Raw genomic sequence first — 19,429 nt, forward strand, 5'->3', positions numbered from 1 at the left:
AGAACAAAATTTGTAAGTGGTACAGTTCTTTTATAAATTACAGATATAATGTTAAAAATAGTGTAGATAATAATATTTATGTAAAAATGCCTTATATATACAATTTATATGAACGATATAAACCTTTATTTAAAAAATCTTTTGTATGTTTAGTTGCCAAGCAGGAAAATAAAATGTCAAATATCATTAATATTATCAATACCAAAGGTCAGAAAACAGTAAGAAATCAGCTTGATGTCGCAGGAGTGGTGTACAAGATATCATGTGATTGCTTACAAGCGAAATCATATGTTGGAGAAACAGGACGGAAACTCGAGATACGCCTAAAAGAACATGAGGCGGCGATTCGTTTAAAAAGACAAGAGTCACCATGGTATCAACATTGTGTTACTTATAACTGTAAAATTAATAGAAGTTCGATAAAAATATTGTATAAAATGGAAAATTTGTTTAAAAGACGCGTGGTAGAACATTTATGTATAATAGAATATGCAAATTTACTAAATCAGAATGTCGGTCTAAACGTTGATGCATGCTGGGAAAAGTTCCTTTGTATAAAAGGGAACAGGTGTCTAGTTGTTTGATTATCCACTGATGAGGCTGTAACGGCGAAATGCATTTGGAAAACAATTTGAAATTTACGAAAATAAAAGAATTAACCCTGGTTAAAGTAATGTATCTTTGTTGATTTACTGTTTGTCTGCTAATGCAAATTGCTCGAAGTCGGTTTTTGAAAGAGTGTCTTAATTTACTCGTCTTTTATTTTTAAAAATTATATTTTTAGTTTAGACCAGTGTTTTTCAACCTTCTTGAATTCGCAATTCCTTTAGAAAATAAAAACTTCTGGCGATCCCCCAGGGCCATATTAAAACTATATCAGTGATTTTAAAAACTAAGTATTCCATTTTCTTTTAGTTGAGACCTAAATATCAATCGAAAAAATAATTGTACTGTAAAATAAACAGGTACAATAAACAACGTACAAAAAATAAAAACAAACGGTCTTCTGTAACAATAAACAAGCAACGCCTTGATTATATAATTGATATACATGAAAATAAATTATGTCAAATATAAGTAAAATAAGCAACGTTCTAATTAGTTTGGTGTAATTTCAGCATCGAAGTCGATTAAAACAGTTAAAAAAAATACTATCACCAGGGTAAGTGTCATCAATTGATTTATAATTTAAGCAGAATCTATTGTGTAAATAATCATTCCTCTCATAAAACTTTTTCAGAGTTTTAAAAAAATATTATTTTCGCTTCAACTTGGAATTTACTTTTGACATTTCTCTTACGGGTGCCAAACGGAAGAATCAGGATGAGTAGCTTTATTTTTACAAATTACTTTCGTTTAATATCATAATGTTTGATTTAAGGATTTTGATAAGTGATAATCGGGTTCTTTGCCAATTTTAATTTCTATCGAAGCTTGTATTTTAGTAATATTTTAGGTTATAATTTTATAAAACAATTACTCTATACATTTTTTAATAACTCACCTGAAAATATCTTCTTCTATACAATGGATACGTGGTCGTACCATATTAAATATCGTATCAGTAGAGCAGTAAATATAATACAACGCTGTTTTTAAATCTGTAATTAATTGCATGGATGACAATACGGAAAATTAATACACAACATCGCTGACATCTTATTATATTTTTCAATTCTCCTTACGAACTCAGACCATTCATCATCTCACTAACACATACCTTCCAAATAAACCAAGGTGTTTTTTTCTATCTTCACAGCCGATATTTAAATACTCTTGCTAAGACTTGTCACGTTTTCTTCTTAAATTGTTATACATTTTTTAGTCTTTACACACAATTTTTTCAATTGTTCAAACAGTTGACTTCTCTATACATTTTGCTTTTATTTTAGAGTTTTTCAAAAACGATAAATTATAGAACAGAACTTGATAAAATACACCTAAACGCCTGAAAACAATATAAAGTAATCGATATGAAGTAAAATGTTAAACAAATACACAGAATATCTCAAGGAAAAAATAATCGTCTGTAAAGAAAAATACACTAACACAAATGAAAAACAATCAAATCTCTAAAACAATAACCACATCAAAACGTATTAAATAAAACATTCAACACTACAAAGTGAACCTATGGAACTCATAACATGTAAAAAACTAAAACACCTTAAAACAATACTATCCCAGGACACATAATAATAATAATAAATTTATTTGACATATAAATGAGTACATCATAAAACAAAAATTCTCTTAGCTCGAAACATCTAATTTCATTAACAACTTGTTAAATTTTAACAACTCCTAAAAGTTTGAATAAGAATTACCAAACAACATTTCTATGTACTCCCCGTACATGTTATTTTCATATTTACAGAACATGTGATAACACTATTCGCTATAACTACATAATTGATTACAAATGACACACACCAAAGAACCACTTCTTGACGTAACACAATTCGGCCTAAACAATGCTATTTGTTTTTTCGCCATAATCCGCCATCCGTTAGATAGTCTGCCATGCCAAAATTAGGATTTACCTTACTATAATCGCGTATGAACCCAGAATTATTCAACACATTTCTCATCTCTTGTAATTTTAATTCTATACATTTTAAAACTATAAACGGTATTCTTTCTTTCCATCTATCAACTTGTTTTGATTAATAACCAGATCGTTACATTTCATTTACTTCAGCTAGTGTTTGAAATTTAACCACCATAACTTACTCTGCTTTTATTTTCTTCAAAAATTCTTCATGGACAAACTCAAAGTTATTAACATTAGCTAAATCCCAAACCTAAGCGCCATAAGACATAACGGATTTAACTGTTGAGATATTAAAATTTTAAATAATCTTGCCAAAGCACCTTTAGCTTTCTTCGCGATAATCTCGAAGTGGTGTTTCATATTAAGGTTATATTAAACCAAATACGCAGATACTTGCATTTTTCAGATATTCCAATCATATCTTTAACCAAAAACCATTTACATTTGCTTGTTTTTTGTTCTTTTATTACCATTCTGAAAGACCATTATCTTTGTTTTTTTTAATAATAATTTGCAAGTCTGTATCATTTGAAAATCTCAGCAGACCATCAATCGCCAACTGAACTTCTAACGGGCTGTCAGCCACAATCACCACATCGTCTGCATACAACAGAGCCTTAATGTAGGTATTATTTCCTAACCATAAACCATTAAACTTTGAAATTTCATTTAATCTTTTAACCAAACCGTTAATATATAGGGAAACAGTAGTGGACTCAACGGATATTCCTGCCGAACTCCTTCGTCACAGTGGAAGAATTCTGAAAAAGTTCCATTAACCAACATAAACGCTGACGTGTTCGTGTACATCGATCTTAATAGATTAACAAGTTTGTAACTTAATATCAAATCAGAAAGTTTCCTCCATAATTTCAGATGATTCACTGAGTCCAATGCAGCCCTAAAATCTACAAAATAAGTATGCACTTTTCGACTTTTTTAACAAGCCTTACTTTTAACAAATTCCGTAAAACAAATAAATCGTCCACTAGAATACCCTTAGCGGAAACCCGCTTGCATCTCGAACAAGATTTTCTCACTCTTTTCCCATAACAACAGTTTTTTATATAGGATCATTGAGAAGATTTTACTAACAGTGTTCAACAGCGCTATTCCTCCATAATTGTTTTTATTGTTTATATCTCATGATTTGAAAATGAAAAATATTTTCGCCATTTTGCAGCTATTACACTATATTCTGGTTAAGTGAATTAAATGAACTGACTGTCGTGGTGTCTGATATAGTGGACACCATAACAGTTAGTTGATATAATTCACTTGCACTTGTACCTAACAAATACCTTGTACTTTACTTACAAACGCCTCCTGCCATTCCTTCTCCAACGACTATTAAACTGAACCGGTTGTCTAGTATAGTCCTTTTTTTCAGTCCTTTCTCAGAAATTTCTAAATGTTGCATCATATGATCAGATTCAATACAGTCATCTATACGAAAATGCTTTAAATTCTCAACTTCCAAACCGTTTATACACAACCAATCAATCACACTTTTACCGAAATAACAGATAAAAGTATACTTTCTCTGTACATCCTCAACTTGACCATTCACAGTCAGCAGACCTTTTGCTTGGCATAATTCCACAAATCTTGTTGGTACATTTGTCTTCCGAACTCCAGTAAACACTATAATCCAATAAGGGGAAACATCGCCTTCTCATTCCATTTCATTCAAAGTTCCAATTATACCGTTCAAGCTCCCAAAAAATACATGTCCTAATTTTGAAAAGAATTAAACAATGTCTCAAGTAATTTAAAACATTTAACGTAAACTTCTATTATAATATAGCCTAAACAAAAATAAACTTAGTGTTTTTCCAACGTATTTCAAATAATCAAACTTCAAAGGAACGAATCACCACATGTTTGAGTACTTTATTAATCATCAATACCATCCCACCTGTTTTCGCCCTTTATCAAGTATTCTAGTACCGTTAATCTTGTTAAAATCTTATGCATTGATTACATCAATCGATGGCTTTCTTGTATCCATTTCACCTAACCATGTTTCCATCCAACATAAAATATTTCAACATGAAACGTTATTTCAATACTGCATTTCATATTCCTGTTTCTATCCATTTACGTTCCAACTAAGAACTTTTAATGTATCATTCTTACTCCTAAAAATAATCACTAACACATCCATTCACGTTTATCCCTGGCAACCTTACGAAAGTTTTTAGTTATCGCCAATTTATCATCTCTAAAATATGCAATTTTTCCCTCTTTTCTGGCCTGTGTTAAATTATCCATAATGTTCTTTCCTCTTCTCCCTACATTCAATTAAAAGATCCCTTCTTATGCGCACTGCCTTTTCCCATTCACAGACAGGAAAATTATTACAATTACTCTTCCAACTTTTCGATATTTCTCTTTTCGCTGCCAAAGAAATGCTTTTAACCAAAACCACCAAATTGTTAATAGTATTTTTGTATGTCTAACAATCAAGAAAGACATTCGATAAACCAACATCTTCCCTAATTAGCTTCGATGTATCGAATACATTTTCTCTATGATTCGTCTCCACATTAATATCAAATTTTTTTTTCCTTAGAATACTTTTAAGTGTAATTGACTCTTTTACTTGAACCAGTAAGAAACTGCATATTGTTACATCCAATACCACAGTCATGAACGGATTCTAATTTATTAATTTTCTCTGTCAACATATTAATCATTTCCACGAAACTGACTTTTATTAAACGCAACTCCGTCTCTATTTTTCATTCTAAAGCATCCTTTATTTCGCTCCACATAACTCTTATGTCTTTTAAAAATAATTCTTGATCCAAATACTTCTTATTGTCTCTCACTTTAACAGCATTTCCGGAGGAGCAAGAACGCAAACGTTTACCTGAAGGTGTTCTTGAAAACATATAACAATCTTTTTAAAAACTTGTTCTTTTTCTTTGACATTATCCCGATTAACAAATTCACTGGATTTGACAAACATATCCATAATAAAGGCCAATTTTCAATAGTTAGCAATAAGAGCACCTCCACGCCAAAACATTCTCAATAAAACACAATAATTAAGTATAATTTATTATAATACCAATGTTAGTTTACATGTTAAATAACGGGCACTATATGTTCTTTAAACTACTTTACAATTTTACTTTTATTAACACAACGTTAGACATGATGGGCCACATTCACATCATCGGATGCATTTGCCAGTAAGGCATTTCGCCTTTGCATCATATGCGCTAGCCCGTGCATCACGTTCTGTACGCTAAGCACTTTACTTTCTTTGTACTAAAGAGGGAAATAATGCGAATGAACCTTAACCTTTTTGCTACCAACGAATCACGTGTCTCGGACACTGGTAAATCTTATTAGCGTGAACATTGGTTGAGAATTTTAGATATGTATTTATCCATTATTTCTGTAGAGATTGCACCACTAACGCAACTGTCATAGTTGAATTACTTATTGTTTCTGTCTGAACATGCATTTTTCGTCACTTGTGCGATAATTAAAGGTGTTTTTCGAACAGTTAGAATTCGTATGGATATTTCTGACTTACCTTGTGACCAGTGTTCTTCACAATCTGAAATCCACGGTAAGAAAACAATACACTTAATTTTACATTTGCAATAAATATGTCGCATTGACATTTCAAAACGTGACATATTTATCTCAATGCTCTGATAATACTTTGTTTATAACGTAATTTTTCATTCAATTCGAACTTATTTTCAGAGTACATACAATGACTTTGAATGGAAAATTTTCTCAAGATCTATCAAATAAAATGTTATTATTTGAAAACATTTCTGATTTATCGTCTGAAGATTTGGAAAATAATCTTACTACAGAAAGTGCTCCAATATTGTTTTCTAATATAAACATTCCTGTTGTATTCTTAGAGTTCGTCTGTTTTCTACAACAGTGATGTTAATAAATACATTAAGATTTTCTGCTGATAGCACTCTTACAAATAAGCAAAAAGATATTGAATTCTCGTATGATAATGCAAGAACGTTAGCATCTCTATAAATAAACAGTAAGAAGGTCATATTATTTTGGAATTGATAAAATCTAGAAAGTACAGTACATCTCTCAGTAAAATTCAAAAAGCTGCTAAAAGTTTACCTAGCCTGTGTCCAAAGGCAATTGCAATATTAATGATTTTATGATACGAGTGGGATTGTTTGTTCAATATAGCAGTTTACAAGTTAGATTTTACGGTTAAATTTGTTGAAAAAAATTACTTTTAAACTGCTTACGATAGCAGTATTAAACGCATGGATCCTCTACAGATATGTTTCTGTTGAGAAATTTTTTTTGGCATAAAGTATAATGGCTGCAGCAAAAGTTAAAAGTATGAAATGATCTGGGCAGCCTTTTTAAATAACGACAACAATGGGCAACATTGGTGATCAACTTCAGTTGAAGGAAACACCAGAAGACTAGACGTTTAAAACAGAAAATTGAAAACAACAGCTGAATTGTGTACATTTGTATATGTTCTGAATTATATTATTCACAAGTCTTGTTTTTATTTTAAATAAATTAATATGAATTTATTTGTTACTCATTATTGGACTCTTGTTTTCAGAACCACTAAGATTTACAATAAACGCCACTGGAACAAAGGGCCAGGGAGTAATATTTCGCAAAAATTTCAATGGATTTCTTCTATTTACGCATATTACCATTTTTCGAAATGAAAACAGTTTTAGAACACAAAAAAATGGTAGCAGAAGGGTTAAGCATTAGAATTTCTGCCTCAATATGATAATTTTGTAGTATATATTTTTATATACAATATCAATTGTTTGTAGTTATTTATATTTTAAAGATAATCTTTTATTCGTTGCTATGTTTATTTTGAAATAAAAATCTATATTTTGAATTTACTTTTTTCAATCGGAAAGTTTCAACAAAACGATATAAAAATTAGATTTCGTGGTTCATTTTAGTTTACCGAATGAATGGAATAGCAACGAATATCCAGTTTTATTCCCCGATTGTTATTCTGTCAAGCAATCGGGGTCAGTTTCTGGAAATCAAAAAACTACCACAAAATGGGTGTCGCCTTGACGTGGCTTTGTGGCTTAATGTGTGAAAATTTTATCGAAGTTCTGAAGTTAATTTTTTCCACAGACTAAGAACACCCGACAGAAATTTGAAATCTTTTTAAGTACAATATTTTTGAAGTAGTTTTTTGTCAATCACATTGAAACAAAAAGCATTAAATGTTTCGACACTATTGCTTTATTTAGGTAAAAACAGAACATAAAATGTATCGTTCTAATTTGAGGAAGATAACTGATAATTGTGGTATATATAAGTAAACATTTGCCATTAAGTGGAGAGTAATTGAGGCTGCTGAGAATGCTGTATGTTCAATTTTACAGTAGAAATTTATACAAATAAACATTGCTTTGAAGTACCATTACAGCTAATAAAAATGAATGAACAGTGACGCACGAATATGCAAATACTGGGTTCGTTTGATAACTTGGGAACGTACATATTTACGTTCAAACACTGGGGCCAATAGTATTGACAGGTGTAATTGAAAAAGTGACAGAATTCAAGAGGACGCTGATCCCAACTATATTTTTCGAATTTTTACGATAGTGTTGAATATCGTATATCCGTTTAAATATATAATGCATGATATATCTAAAAATAGAAAATATGGAAAAGTTAATTCATTCAAAATTATTTTACCTAATACTAAGAATTTCCTTTTATTTCTAAGAAAGGAAGAGCGATGTAGCAATCAGTTTTTACAGTCAGTCAGTCAGTCAGTATTATTTATTAAAGTACAGCGTACATACTTGGTGTCGCGTTAAGCATGACCAAGGTAGAATACAGGATATATAAAGATATGTGACAAAGTAGTGACAATACGGTAGAGTGATGTAAAATATAATAATAATACGATACACAGAACAAACCTAAGTATTACAGAATACAGAATAAAAACAAATCAATACAAATGCAATACATAACAGAACAGTACAATACAGAAATAAAACATGACAAGACAATAAAAGGTACAAAGACATGTAAGTGATGTAAAACCGGAGTAGAAGTATATGCATAGACAGCAGTATGGCTGGGAGTAACATGTTACAAGATCAAGCCGTTACAAGTGACAATTTGCAGAATTTCTTCGCCAGTCTGGAGAAGGCGAGATAGATATCCTTGTTAGCAAGTAGGTCGGAGTGACGGCATGGCCAAGTGGTGCCAAGGCTCTGTGATAGGATTCTAATCTCCAGTCGCTCTGCTTCAAGAGTGGGACAGTCAAAAATGTAATGAGTCCCGCTGTCCTCAACTTGACAGAAAGGACAAAGACGTGAAGGATGGTTGGTGAAGCGGGAGAGATAAGCACTGAACTTTCCATGTCCAGTGAGAAACTGAGTAGTATGGTAGCTCGGCGCAAACCAGTCAAGCTTCATAAAGTCACTAATGTTTGGAATATAGTTATACGTAATGCAGGTGTTATTACTGTTCCAAATGCTTTGCCAAGTAGAAAGGGTGTCCCTCCAGAGGAGCTGGCGTAAGGTGTGCTTGCTGATCTTGTCGTAGATGATGGGGATGGTATTGTCCGTGGTGGCTGCTTTGGCAAGCTGGTCCACACACTCATTACCAGGAGTGCCCTGATGGGCACGAGTCCAGGTAATGGAGATGGTATTACTAGTGCTGTTGATGATGTTCCTGATCTCAGTGGCGAGAGTGTGTAGATTATTGCCCTTGATTAAGGTGTATGCGGATAAACAGTCAGTGATGATTTGGATGCAGCTGGAGGAATAGTTGATACACGAGAATCGGCATATAGGCCTACATAGATCAGCATAAAATAGACAATACTAAAATATTGTCTATATTATGGTATTATCGATTACCGCTGTGTTACGAACATTGCCGCTCGTTCTTTCCGTGGCCCTGTTTGACGAGAAAAATCGTAATTTCTGCGCGCTGTTGTAAAGTATCTTACAACAGTATAATTGACCTCAAAGTATAAACATATCGTTACTGTCGAACCTCGTTAATCCGAATTACCAGTGGCGCATCCAGAGGGGACAAAGAGGCCCGTACCCTCCAAAGAAAAACGATAAAAACACTAAAAAGTTTTGATAAAATATTTTTTTTATTTATATCGTGTCTTCTATTTCTGTACTAAACTTGCTTACGAATTAGCGGTAATTCGCACATAAGATGGGAATTTTATTGAATTGGCATTAAAAAGTTTTTTATCCGTTTAACATGGCTCCCCCAAGATTAAATCCTGCGAATTACCACTGGTCTCAATTAGTTGGGATTAGCGCGACCGAATTGTTAGATGCGGAATGTTAAAAAATACTTATACAGTTTTCGGAGAATAACACTTGCGACTGCGCACGGACGAATGCTATGTGCCACCGGTTGCGTCTACTTCCGCTATATCATTGCCACAGTAACTAAGTGAATATATTTGTATTTTAATTTATATTTAGTTTATTATTTTCTTAAATTTTTTGTCAATAGATGGCGCTACTCGTAATTTCAACCAATCGAATATAGACAGATATTAATTGATATTTTGGGGTAGGATGTCCCGATATTATCTAAGTTACGGGTCTTTAAACGTAACCGCCGAGTTTCGTAGCAATTGGTCGAACAGCCCGAGTGTACTGTATTGGGAACAAACAAACCAACAAACGTACTCATTTATATGTATCTTATAATCCAGATGGGTTGATGATAATAATAATAATAAAGTGCAGAGCCCAAACGGTTAGGAGTTGAAAGTTGAAATTTGGTAGGCAGTTACGTCGTGAGAATGCACACTAAAAAGGGATTTTTCGAAATTTCTCCCGCGGAAGAGAGTTAAGAATTACTTCGAAGAACTCGGCTTCTACTGTACTATTTTAAATGTGGGTTTTTGCGTTTTTGCGAGAAATCCAACGCATTTTTACACCCATCAAAAAATTCTCTAATTACTCTCGGAACGGGTAAAATGTAATTCTTGCATCCGATGAAAACGGGTAAAATCGGGTATAATGTAATAATCTTAACTTGGCTGTCGTTACTTTTTGCCCGAACAACGCCGGGCTCATCCGCTAGTAGATAAATAATTTTAATTACGTGTGAATATACAATAACTTTTCTTAAGACAATAAATTCTTGCCTTGTGGTACCGCTCGTCACTATATTTCGCGGCAACCCGGTTGAATATACTGCGCGGCACTACTTTTCCCACTCGAAAGTGTGAAAATCGAACGAGTAAAAGGAAAACGACTCGAGGACGACATCGTCGGATGCTAGTATATGTCGACTTTCTGGTCGGAGAGTGTCGACTTACGCTTTCTCGCGACTTTTAGTCACCTCTACGGTATTTGATGCTTTGAATATGATGAAGAACGGACGATTCCGGTCAGTCGTCGCCCGTTCTTCCAACTGTTCGGTTTAGTGTGCCTTTTTGGATTAGTGCTCTTCCGCCAGGTATAGTACAAGATACTAGTTTCGATTTGTGAGGTACCAAAAGTTTGTAATTTCTCTCTCTCCACGAAACGCGAATACCCTGTGTAAGGTGTTGTATCATCTTTCGTGCCGTCTAATAAATGTTTAATGAAGTGTAATAAATTGTGCTGAGTGAATCAATTCCGACCGAATCTCGTCCTTTTCTACAACGTCCTCGTACCCTTAGTCTGATATACGAGATCGCATCATTGCCATCCAAAAACGCTCAAAACTGGTGTAGGAGACGTAACCCGCTTGGTATCAGAATTAACACACCACCGTCGCAGAAAACCTTACAATTGTGTTAGAAGGAAAGACCGTAGTAGAACCTCGCAGTGGTACCTGGACGTCACCCGCAACCCTCAAAAAAGTTCATAATTTACCAACGTTAAACACGAACTATTACTTTCCCGGCTATTATGTATAACAAAGGGAAAGTATGGCAATCTGTCAAAAAATGATCCACCTCCGAGATTTTTACATTTTTGGATTGGGACTTGGAAACGTCGCGAAATGCACAAAAAAATTCGGGTTTTTTTCTATACGTATGATATTAGTGTGTGTGTGGAAGGGCACGATTTTGTTCTTTCCCCTGTTTGAAGCTTTTTGTCGAATTTTTCTGAAATTTTACAGGAAATTCATTTTTATTTATGAGAAGGATTGACGCCGTTAAATTTTGGTGGATAAAGCTCGAGGGAGTGAGGAGATAATGGGGGTCGTGTGTATCTCCGGTAGGGCGGACTTAACGACGATTTTAGTCGTTATTAGCATTTAATTTTTTCTTTTTTATAAAATCCATCCCTATCCTCAAAATTAAGCTTTTTGTCATTTTATAATAGTTTAAAATTTTTAAAATAAAATATGGTAACAGATGAAGCCACCAAATTTTAAATGTTGCCGAGAAAATTGAGCAAATCGTTGCTGGTTTATTTTAATATGCCGATAAAACCAGTATATATTTATATCACACTTTATATAAATGTTTTCCGATACAAATTCTATTACTCGAAACGCAAAACGAAGTGTTGTCGAGGATTGTTTTCGGCAGTTAGCGGTTTAATTAGAGAGGTTGCTGCCGAAGTTTTCATCTTTAAAACGTGAGCGTCGAACGTCGAGCGCCGATATCTTCTAAGCCTAGAAGTTTGACAATGGCATTTAGAACACACACGTTTTAAAGATGAAAACTTCGGCAGCAACTTCTCTATTATTAGCGTAAAATTTTTTGGACTGGTATTTGAAAAAATTGTAAACCTATAAATTCCCAGTCGTCCGTCTGTTTTGTTTGACCGTCTGCCCTTTCTTAAGCTCAAGAACGGAGTTAGATGGATGAATATTGAGACCAGGTACGAAAAGCTTAGGGGAAGGAGGCTCCGATTAACTATATACGAACTTCTGGTTTGCGTTAGAAGTCACGTTATTTCAATTTTAAAAAATTTCTCCCGAGAGGAGTTAGATGACCGACAAGAGTCTATTACTAGCAGGAAGTATGACGTAGTACAGGGGCAAGCCCCTACAGTACTAATTTGAGGTGGAGAGCATATATTTTAGATTAAATAAATTAAAAAGATGGTTAAAATTTGCAGCGCGGCATTGTGACCGTGTCACAATAAATAATTTCTCGTTATAATATATGTTTTTCTGAGAACGCTTTGTTTGGAAGTAAATAAAATAGTAAATATGTTTTCACGTTTCATCGATACTTTGTAGTTCTTATTAGTGTAGGAGTGCCAAATGAAAGATTTGTATAGGACGCTAAAAACTCTTACAAATATTCTCGCGTGCGAGAGTATTCGGGAGAGTTTTTAGCGTCCTATTTTGCAAGATATGCGTGCAAAATATAATCGAATGACTTAAAAATGAATCCACATACTTAAAATTACATCTTTTACTCCGTGACAATTATTTCAATTCAGAATTATAGTGTTTTATAGAATTCGTGTTGATATGAAAGATAATGCGTATTCTGTTTATATCAGCTTCCTCACTGATCAACCTCATATTGCTGGAACGGAAAGAGATATTCGACTCGCTCGTTACATTGGTGATCTGTGGACCGAACAAGGATTGGACCAAGTCAAATTAGTGCCGTATAATGTATTGCTTTCGTATCCAAATCCAGATAAAGCGAACGAAGTAAGAATTCATCCGAGATTTTAAAAATCGATGCGTTATGAGAATAAAATATATTAATACGTAATTTACTTTAGATTTCGATTGTGAACGACCAAGGTGAAGTCAGTTTTATCGCTTGTCACGAAGAGAAAATACTGCAAAACAAATTCTGTATTCAGCCTTTTAATGCGTATTCGCCAAAGGGTGATATTTTGGTGAGATGTCGTCTATCTTTACATTAAAATAAAATATAATTTACTTACTTTTATGTTATTGATTTTATAGGCAGATCCGCTTTATGTTAATTATGGAAGAGACGAAGATTTTGATTTGTTGGAAGAATTGGGAATTTCAATAAAAGGAAAGATATGCCTGGCCCGTTATGGAAAAATATATCGTGGGAAGAAGGTAAATTTTCTACGTTTATTTGAAATTTTGAATAACTTCATTTTGTACATTTTATACAAAAAATTAGAAATATTTTATTACACTGTACGCGTTGACACGAAAATTTGTCATTATTAAATGAAACGCCATAAAGTCCAAGACTACGTTTTTTATAACAACTCGCCATAAATAGGTTAATTAAATAATAATGATGACTTCTGTATATATATAAACTTTTTCACTCTCGGGATACTAGAGGAAATTTTCTGTAGCCAACCTAAATATGACGGTCGGATGGCCTAGCGGCTTAGGTGGCAGCCTACCGCTCCGAGGAACCCGGGATCGAATACTGGGAGGACAGGACAAAAAACCCCAGAAATTTGTCGAAGGCCGGTCCGTCTGGACCCCGTTCCTCGCCACGGGCCACCCCATCGTGGATCCGGCCGAACCCATAATGGGTTCGCTTAAAAAGATCCTATTAGTGCCGACAGGAAGGAAAGGTTAAAAAAACCAACATAAATCCAGGAACATAATGGATGATAAGAGATCGAAGATCGATATATTCGTGTCAACTCGCAGAAGAAAATTTTGTGTTGAGTCGAATTCAATACGTTCAGAGAGTCTTTGCTGGCACATATTGCACACGCAATATGTGCGAGATAGCAATGCGTTGTAGAAATGAAAATGAGAATGAAAAATATCATTGTTTATTACAGGTATCGAATGCCGCCAAAAGAGGCGCCCTCGGTATGATATTGTTCCTTTGCCCCACAGAAGTGGCGGTGTGCGGCACGAATTCAGAAAACGTGTATCCAAATACATGGTGGATGCCTTCGGACGCTATACAAAGAGGCGATATTCGCGAAGAGAAAGGAGATCCGCAAACACCCGGATATCCGTCTTTGGGTAAGTCGGAAAACTCGTAAGAATGCCACGAAAGGTCGATAGAAGAAAACTCACAAGAACTCGTATATAAATAAAATCGACTCGAAGTTAGTGACATTTAAAAATTTTTTAATTTTGTATCTGTACTAGATGACGCCTACAGAATTCCGGTTGAAGAGATAAACGATTTTCCTAAAATACCTTGCCAACCTATAGGCTATGGAGACGCTTTGGCCATTTTACAGTACGCATTATACAACTAAATATATGTTGTAAAATTCGTTTTATTTTAAGATTGTAGTTTCTTTTGTTATTCAGACAACTCGGAGGAAATCTTCTTCCCGAAGATTGGACCACAAGAAATAAAGATATTCTTATTGGACCTGGATTTAAAGACTCGGAAAAGTATAGAAATACATATTTCTTTTACATATATGCTTTAAACGCCACTCAATTATATTTTTATTAAAATTAGAAAATTACGATTGATTGTAAATAACGAATTTAAACAAGCTGTTTGCTATAATGTAATTGGTATAATTGAAGGCGCAGTTGAGCCCGGTGAGTGGATATATCTATTTTTAATTTTTTATTCATTTAATTTCATATAAATAATTCTATAGATAGATACGTGCTACTTGGAAATCATCGCGATGCCTGGGTTTACGGGGGAGCGGATCCTTCGTCCGGCACTGCTCAAATGTGTGAAGTTAGCCGCGTATTGGGAACATTGAAAAAAGAAGGTTGGAAACCCAATAGGACCATAGTATTTTGTAGTTGGGACGGGGAAGAATTTGGTCTAATCGGATCTACCGAATGGATCGAGGCAAAATATGATTTATTCTCACTACAATTTTTAATGTATTTTCTATTGTTTAATATTCTAAATGATTTTAATCTTTGATGAATTTAGGAGCATATGCACAGTTTGCAAGCACGTGCGGTAGCGTATATTAACGTGGACATATGTGTAGCGGGTAAATGGACTCTTATTATTCGTATTTCACAATATGGAATATTCGTATTTAAAAATTTCAAAAATTTCAGGCGAAATTTTTCATCCGGAAGCATCGGCTTTGTTAGAAGATTTCTTAACAGAAATAGCGGACTTGGTAAATTTTCACCTAACTTACGTTGTATTAATTAATATTATTAAAATATCTTCTACGATGTTTCTTTATATGTATAATTGGATTAAGATTCCGGATCCAAAGCAATCTACGAAATCTACTTACGAAGTATGGAAAGATTATATGATTAAATTTCAACGCCAAGTTAGGTAAGAAATAAAGTGTCTGAATTATTAATTCGTAACGTATATATTGTAAAATTTGCATATTTTGTGTTATTACGGATCAAATTTTGATTTGGAAAGTCTCCAGATTCCAATTTCGAATTTTAAGCAGAAAAGTTACGAGACTGTCCGAAACAAGATTTGGTGTATAAAAACATAAGGCGTTCACCAAGATAATAATAAAAAAATGTGTGTCTTATTGTATGCAGAGTGGATTCTTTAGGACCGGGGACAGATCACATTCCATTTTATTTCTACGCAGGAATTCCTTCTATCAACCTTTCGTGGCTTCCGGATACGGTAGATATTAGAATCGATTCGTCGACTTCCATTATTTTCAATAACTAACATTTTATTCTTTAATATACTTAATTAAGAATTTTTGAATAAAACTTAGTTAAATTATATTTTATTAATTATAAGTATACAGTGCAGCTGGAAATATCTTATTTATTAATAATATAATTACTTTTAGGAAAAATACCCAACACTGTTCTTACATCCCGCATATCATACCGCTTACGATAACTTCGATACGATCGATCGTTTAATCGATCCCGGTTTTCTTACTCATCGAGCTTGCGCTCGCCTTTGCTGCCTTCTTTTATATCATTTAGCCAACTGCCACATTATTCCTTACAATGTAGAAATCTTAGCGAATAGAATAGAAGAAGCGTGGATTCCTTTGCGTAATCAATTACAAGAAGCGAGGTTTCGGATTGGTAAATTTCAAACTTTTAAAACGTTTATAGCGAAGGATTTATAAAATTTAACCTTAAATTTTCAAAAGAGATATAACTCGTAACAGCTCATTTCTTCAATAATAATGGTTATAAATTTTAAATTTCGTTCTTAGACCATTTAGAAAAGGCAATATTGGATTTTAAAAAAGCTTCTCGCCGGTGGAAAAGTCGTTTAAATTGCGTAGACATCCGAAAGTAAGTTTAATTTTTAGAATGCCACGTTGAATCTACAAATATTAATTTCGATTTTTATTAAGTTCGTACGCCGTTCGTCGAGCAAACGATCAAATGATGCTGTTGGAAAGGATATTCGTAAAATCTAAACAATATCGAGAAATAAATATTATCAGGTACTCGTCATTAGCTCTGGTATATTTCTTAGATTTAATCTGAACTTAGGATTTTATTTAAGTAATGTAAATTGTTGGATATTTACAGACATATGATATTCACTCCTTATCAAAGGTTCTTTCCCAGTCTAATTAATCTTCTGAGTGAATATCGCAAATCTCCCGAAGAGAAGATAAAACAGCTTCTGGAAAAGAATATTTCTGATATTATGATTGCCTTAAAATCGGCCGAAAAATTCCTGTTTGTTACTGATTTTTAAAGTTGATGACGATGTTGAAATATATTGAACATTTAAAGAAAAATTAAATCCGCTGATATTTTTTTAAATTGTACTCTTTTAATTACATATATCTTTTGTTAATAATAAAAGGTTCTATTTAATTATTGGTGAAATAGGAATTGTGTTCTCGAAATATAAAGAAGAAAGACGAAATTTTTAAAATCGTGCTTTTGAGATAGAAATAGTCTATATAATATCGCATTTATACATTTATTTTACAGTATATTTATGAATTAACATCGTATTAAACGTAGTAATAATAATATCGTTTGACAGATGTCTCGATTTGTAAGGCGATTAAATTATAATGCAAACCAACACATATATATGTCTACCTGAGTGGATAAAATCACTAAACGCTAGTAGTTGGTCACGGGTTCGGACCTCGTCGAGTTGTCAACGTGGAGTTATCCGGGTTTTCTCCTCGTATCTATCGCCTAAATGGGAGCCAGTTTCCTTAGAAAATTCTTCCCGGAGGCTCATCCTCCTTGGCAGATCGCCCGAGTGTTGTCTCGCGTTACCTCATCGATCCAATCAATCCCTTCGACTACGTATCGTATTGGTAAAAATCATTTATAAAATTATTCTAGTAGGTAATAAGTTTGGAATACAATTTTACAGTCAGTGTGCAAAATCGTAGAAATGAGGGAAAACATTTCAATAAAGAAAAATAACGTGAAATAACGCGATATTTGTTTATCGGAGATGATAAAGCTATTTTATCTAAGCTAATATGTATGTGAATTTCTGTGATTAAATTACTGTGTTAGAACATATTATAGTAATATATTTATAAACACAATGATGAACAACGTTTTTTGTACTTCTCGGTCCTCCCTTACCTCGAGACATCGAGGGGTAGCTAAAATTTACGAGCGTATGTCGAATGTATCGTTCATCGAAACTAGTGTTTGTCTGCCTCGGAAGATCGAGAATCCACTAAATATCCACTTTTTCTGTAGTATTCCTCTGGCTCTAAATCCACCGTGTTTTTCAAATTAACAAAATTGTACAGTACATCCGCTATGTACTGTACAATTTTTGACTGTAGGTTAGTTTACCTGTAGGTAGATAAAGTTTAGATAAACCATTGCTCATTACATTGTAAATATTTAACCACAAGTGGTACGAAGAAGCGTAAAAGTTACTAATAAGTTATGTATATCGACAGACTACAAAGATTCACTTAATGGAAATGTATGAATCATATTAAATTAAAAGACACATTTAAAACAATTTTTAAAGTTTGCTCTTGCCTAGTCTCTAGTTAATCGAGAAAAAATAAATGTTACAGAGACTTTTAAGCAAAAAATATGATTTTTCCATAATATTTTTGCATGCAACTTCATATAAAAAGTTAACGACATTACGTCGAAACAGGCGTGAATGAAAACAGTAGCCATTTTATTACTAAAATCATTAGGGGAAGGTGGGGCAAGATGAGAACGTTAAGGTTTGAAAAGTCATAAGATGGCAACAACTTTAATAAGAACAATAATTTTTTTTATTCTCAGAAACTACAACATGTGGTAATATATAATACAAAATTTAATTTTTGAAAAACGTTTTTAAAAACAAGAAAATTTAATATTTTAAAATTATATGTAAATGCACCATCTCGCCCCACCCGCGGGGTAAGATGGGGATATTATTTTTATATAGGCTACAAGAAGGACAAATTAAAATGGTTAAACTGCCGTTTTCTTCAATATTGGCGCAAGAATAGTGCGCTCATTTATCACAACGGTTACATTTAGCCCAACTCTCTGTTGATACAGAGTATAACCCTCCACAATAGAGGCATTCTGCGTCATTTGTCTTTTGTTTCTTGTTAGGCCTACCCTAACAAGAAACAAAAGATGTTGGGGGCAAAATGGGGTACCCGTCTAGCCCCCAACGTACACTTTTCATACTGACTGCAAACACGGGTAAACTTTATTTCAAAACTAAACAATTACAGTCTTAAAGGTTGCTTCGAATACCATAATATCTTCGTGTAAAAGATAATGTAAAAGTTCACAATGTAAGAACTTTTTAGCACGCGTAAAATTAGATGAAGTATTGCCGAAACATGAAAAACGTACATTACTTCCAAACAAAGAGAGCGATTCGGACGTTCTCTAGCTCCACGATCCCTTTCGGGATAGACATTTAGTTCACCAAATAACAGCTAGATAAAAGCGCGCTAACCACAAATAACACAGATGTCTCCGTCTTACCCCACGACCCCATCTCGCACACCTTCCCCTACAAGATTTATCGATAGCAATCGGTATGGTAACTGAAAAATAACTTTCTTGCAAAATTTCGGAGGTATTCGTATTACAAAAATGTCGATC

General features: G+C 33.7%; 1 protein-coding gene across 1 annotated transcript; it reads left to right on the forward strand.

Moving 5' to 3' along the window:
- Window positions 1-8,898: 8,898 nt before the first annotated feature.
- LOC111627457 (N-acetylated-alpha-linked acidic dipeptidase 2-like) lies at window positions 8,899-17,128 on the forward strand. Its single transcript, XM_023371032.1, has 16 exons — window positions 8,899-9,095; window positions 12,952-13,171; window positions 13,246-13,365; window positions 13,436-13,558; window positions 14,254-14,443; window positions 14,573-14,666; window positions 14,741-14,827; window positions 14,898-14,983; window positions 15,046-15,248; window positions 15,336-15,399; window positions 15,470-15,701; window positions 15,926-16,016; window positions 16,192-16,438; window positions 16,573-16,654; window positions 16,717-16,809; window positions 16,898-17,128. The coding sequence occupies exons 1-16, from the start codon at window positions 8,899-8,901 to the stop codon at window positions 17,067-17,069; spliced, it is 2,301 nt and encodes a 766-aa protein (XP_023226800.1). The 3' UTR covers window positions 17,070-17,128.
- Window positions 17,129-19,429: the final 2,301 nt, after the last annotated feature.

Source organism: Centruroides sculpturatus, unplaced genomic scaffold (assembly GCF_000671375.1).
Source record: "Centruroides sculpturatus isolate CEXI.00-Female unplaced genomic scaffold, Cexi_2.0 scaffold494, whole genome shotgun sequence".
Classification (NCBI taxonomy): domain Eukaryota; kingdom Metazoa; phylum Arthropoda; class Arachnida; order Scorpiones; family Buthidae; genus Centruroides; species Centruroides sculpturatus.

Coding starts and splice junctions, on each gene's coding strand:
- LOC111627457 (XM_023371032.1), top strand. CDS start 8,899: ATGGTTGGTGAAGCGGGAGAGATAAGCACTGAACTTTCCATGTCCAGT. Junction 9,096..12,951: donor GTCCCTCCAGAGGAGCTGGC/GTAAGGTGTGCT, acceptor ATTTCAATTCAG/AATTATAGTGTTTTATAGAA. Junction 15,400..15,469: donor CGTGGACATATGTGTAGCGG/GTAAATGGACTC, acceptor CAAAAATTTCAG/GCGAAATTTTTCATCCGGAA.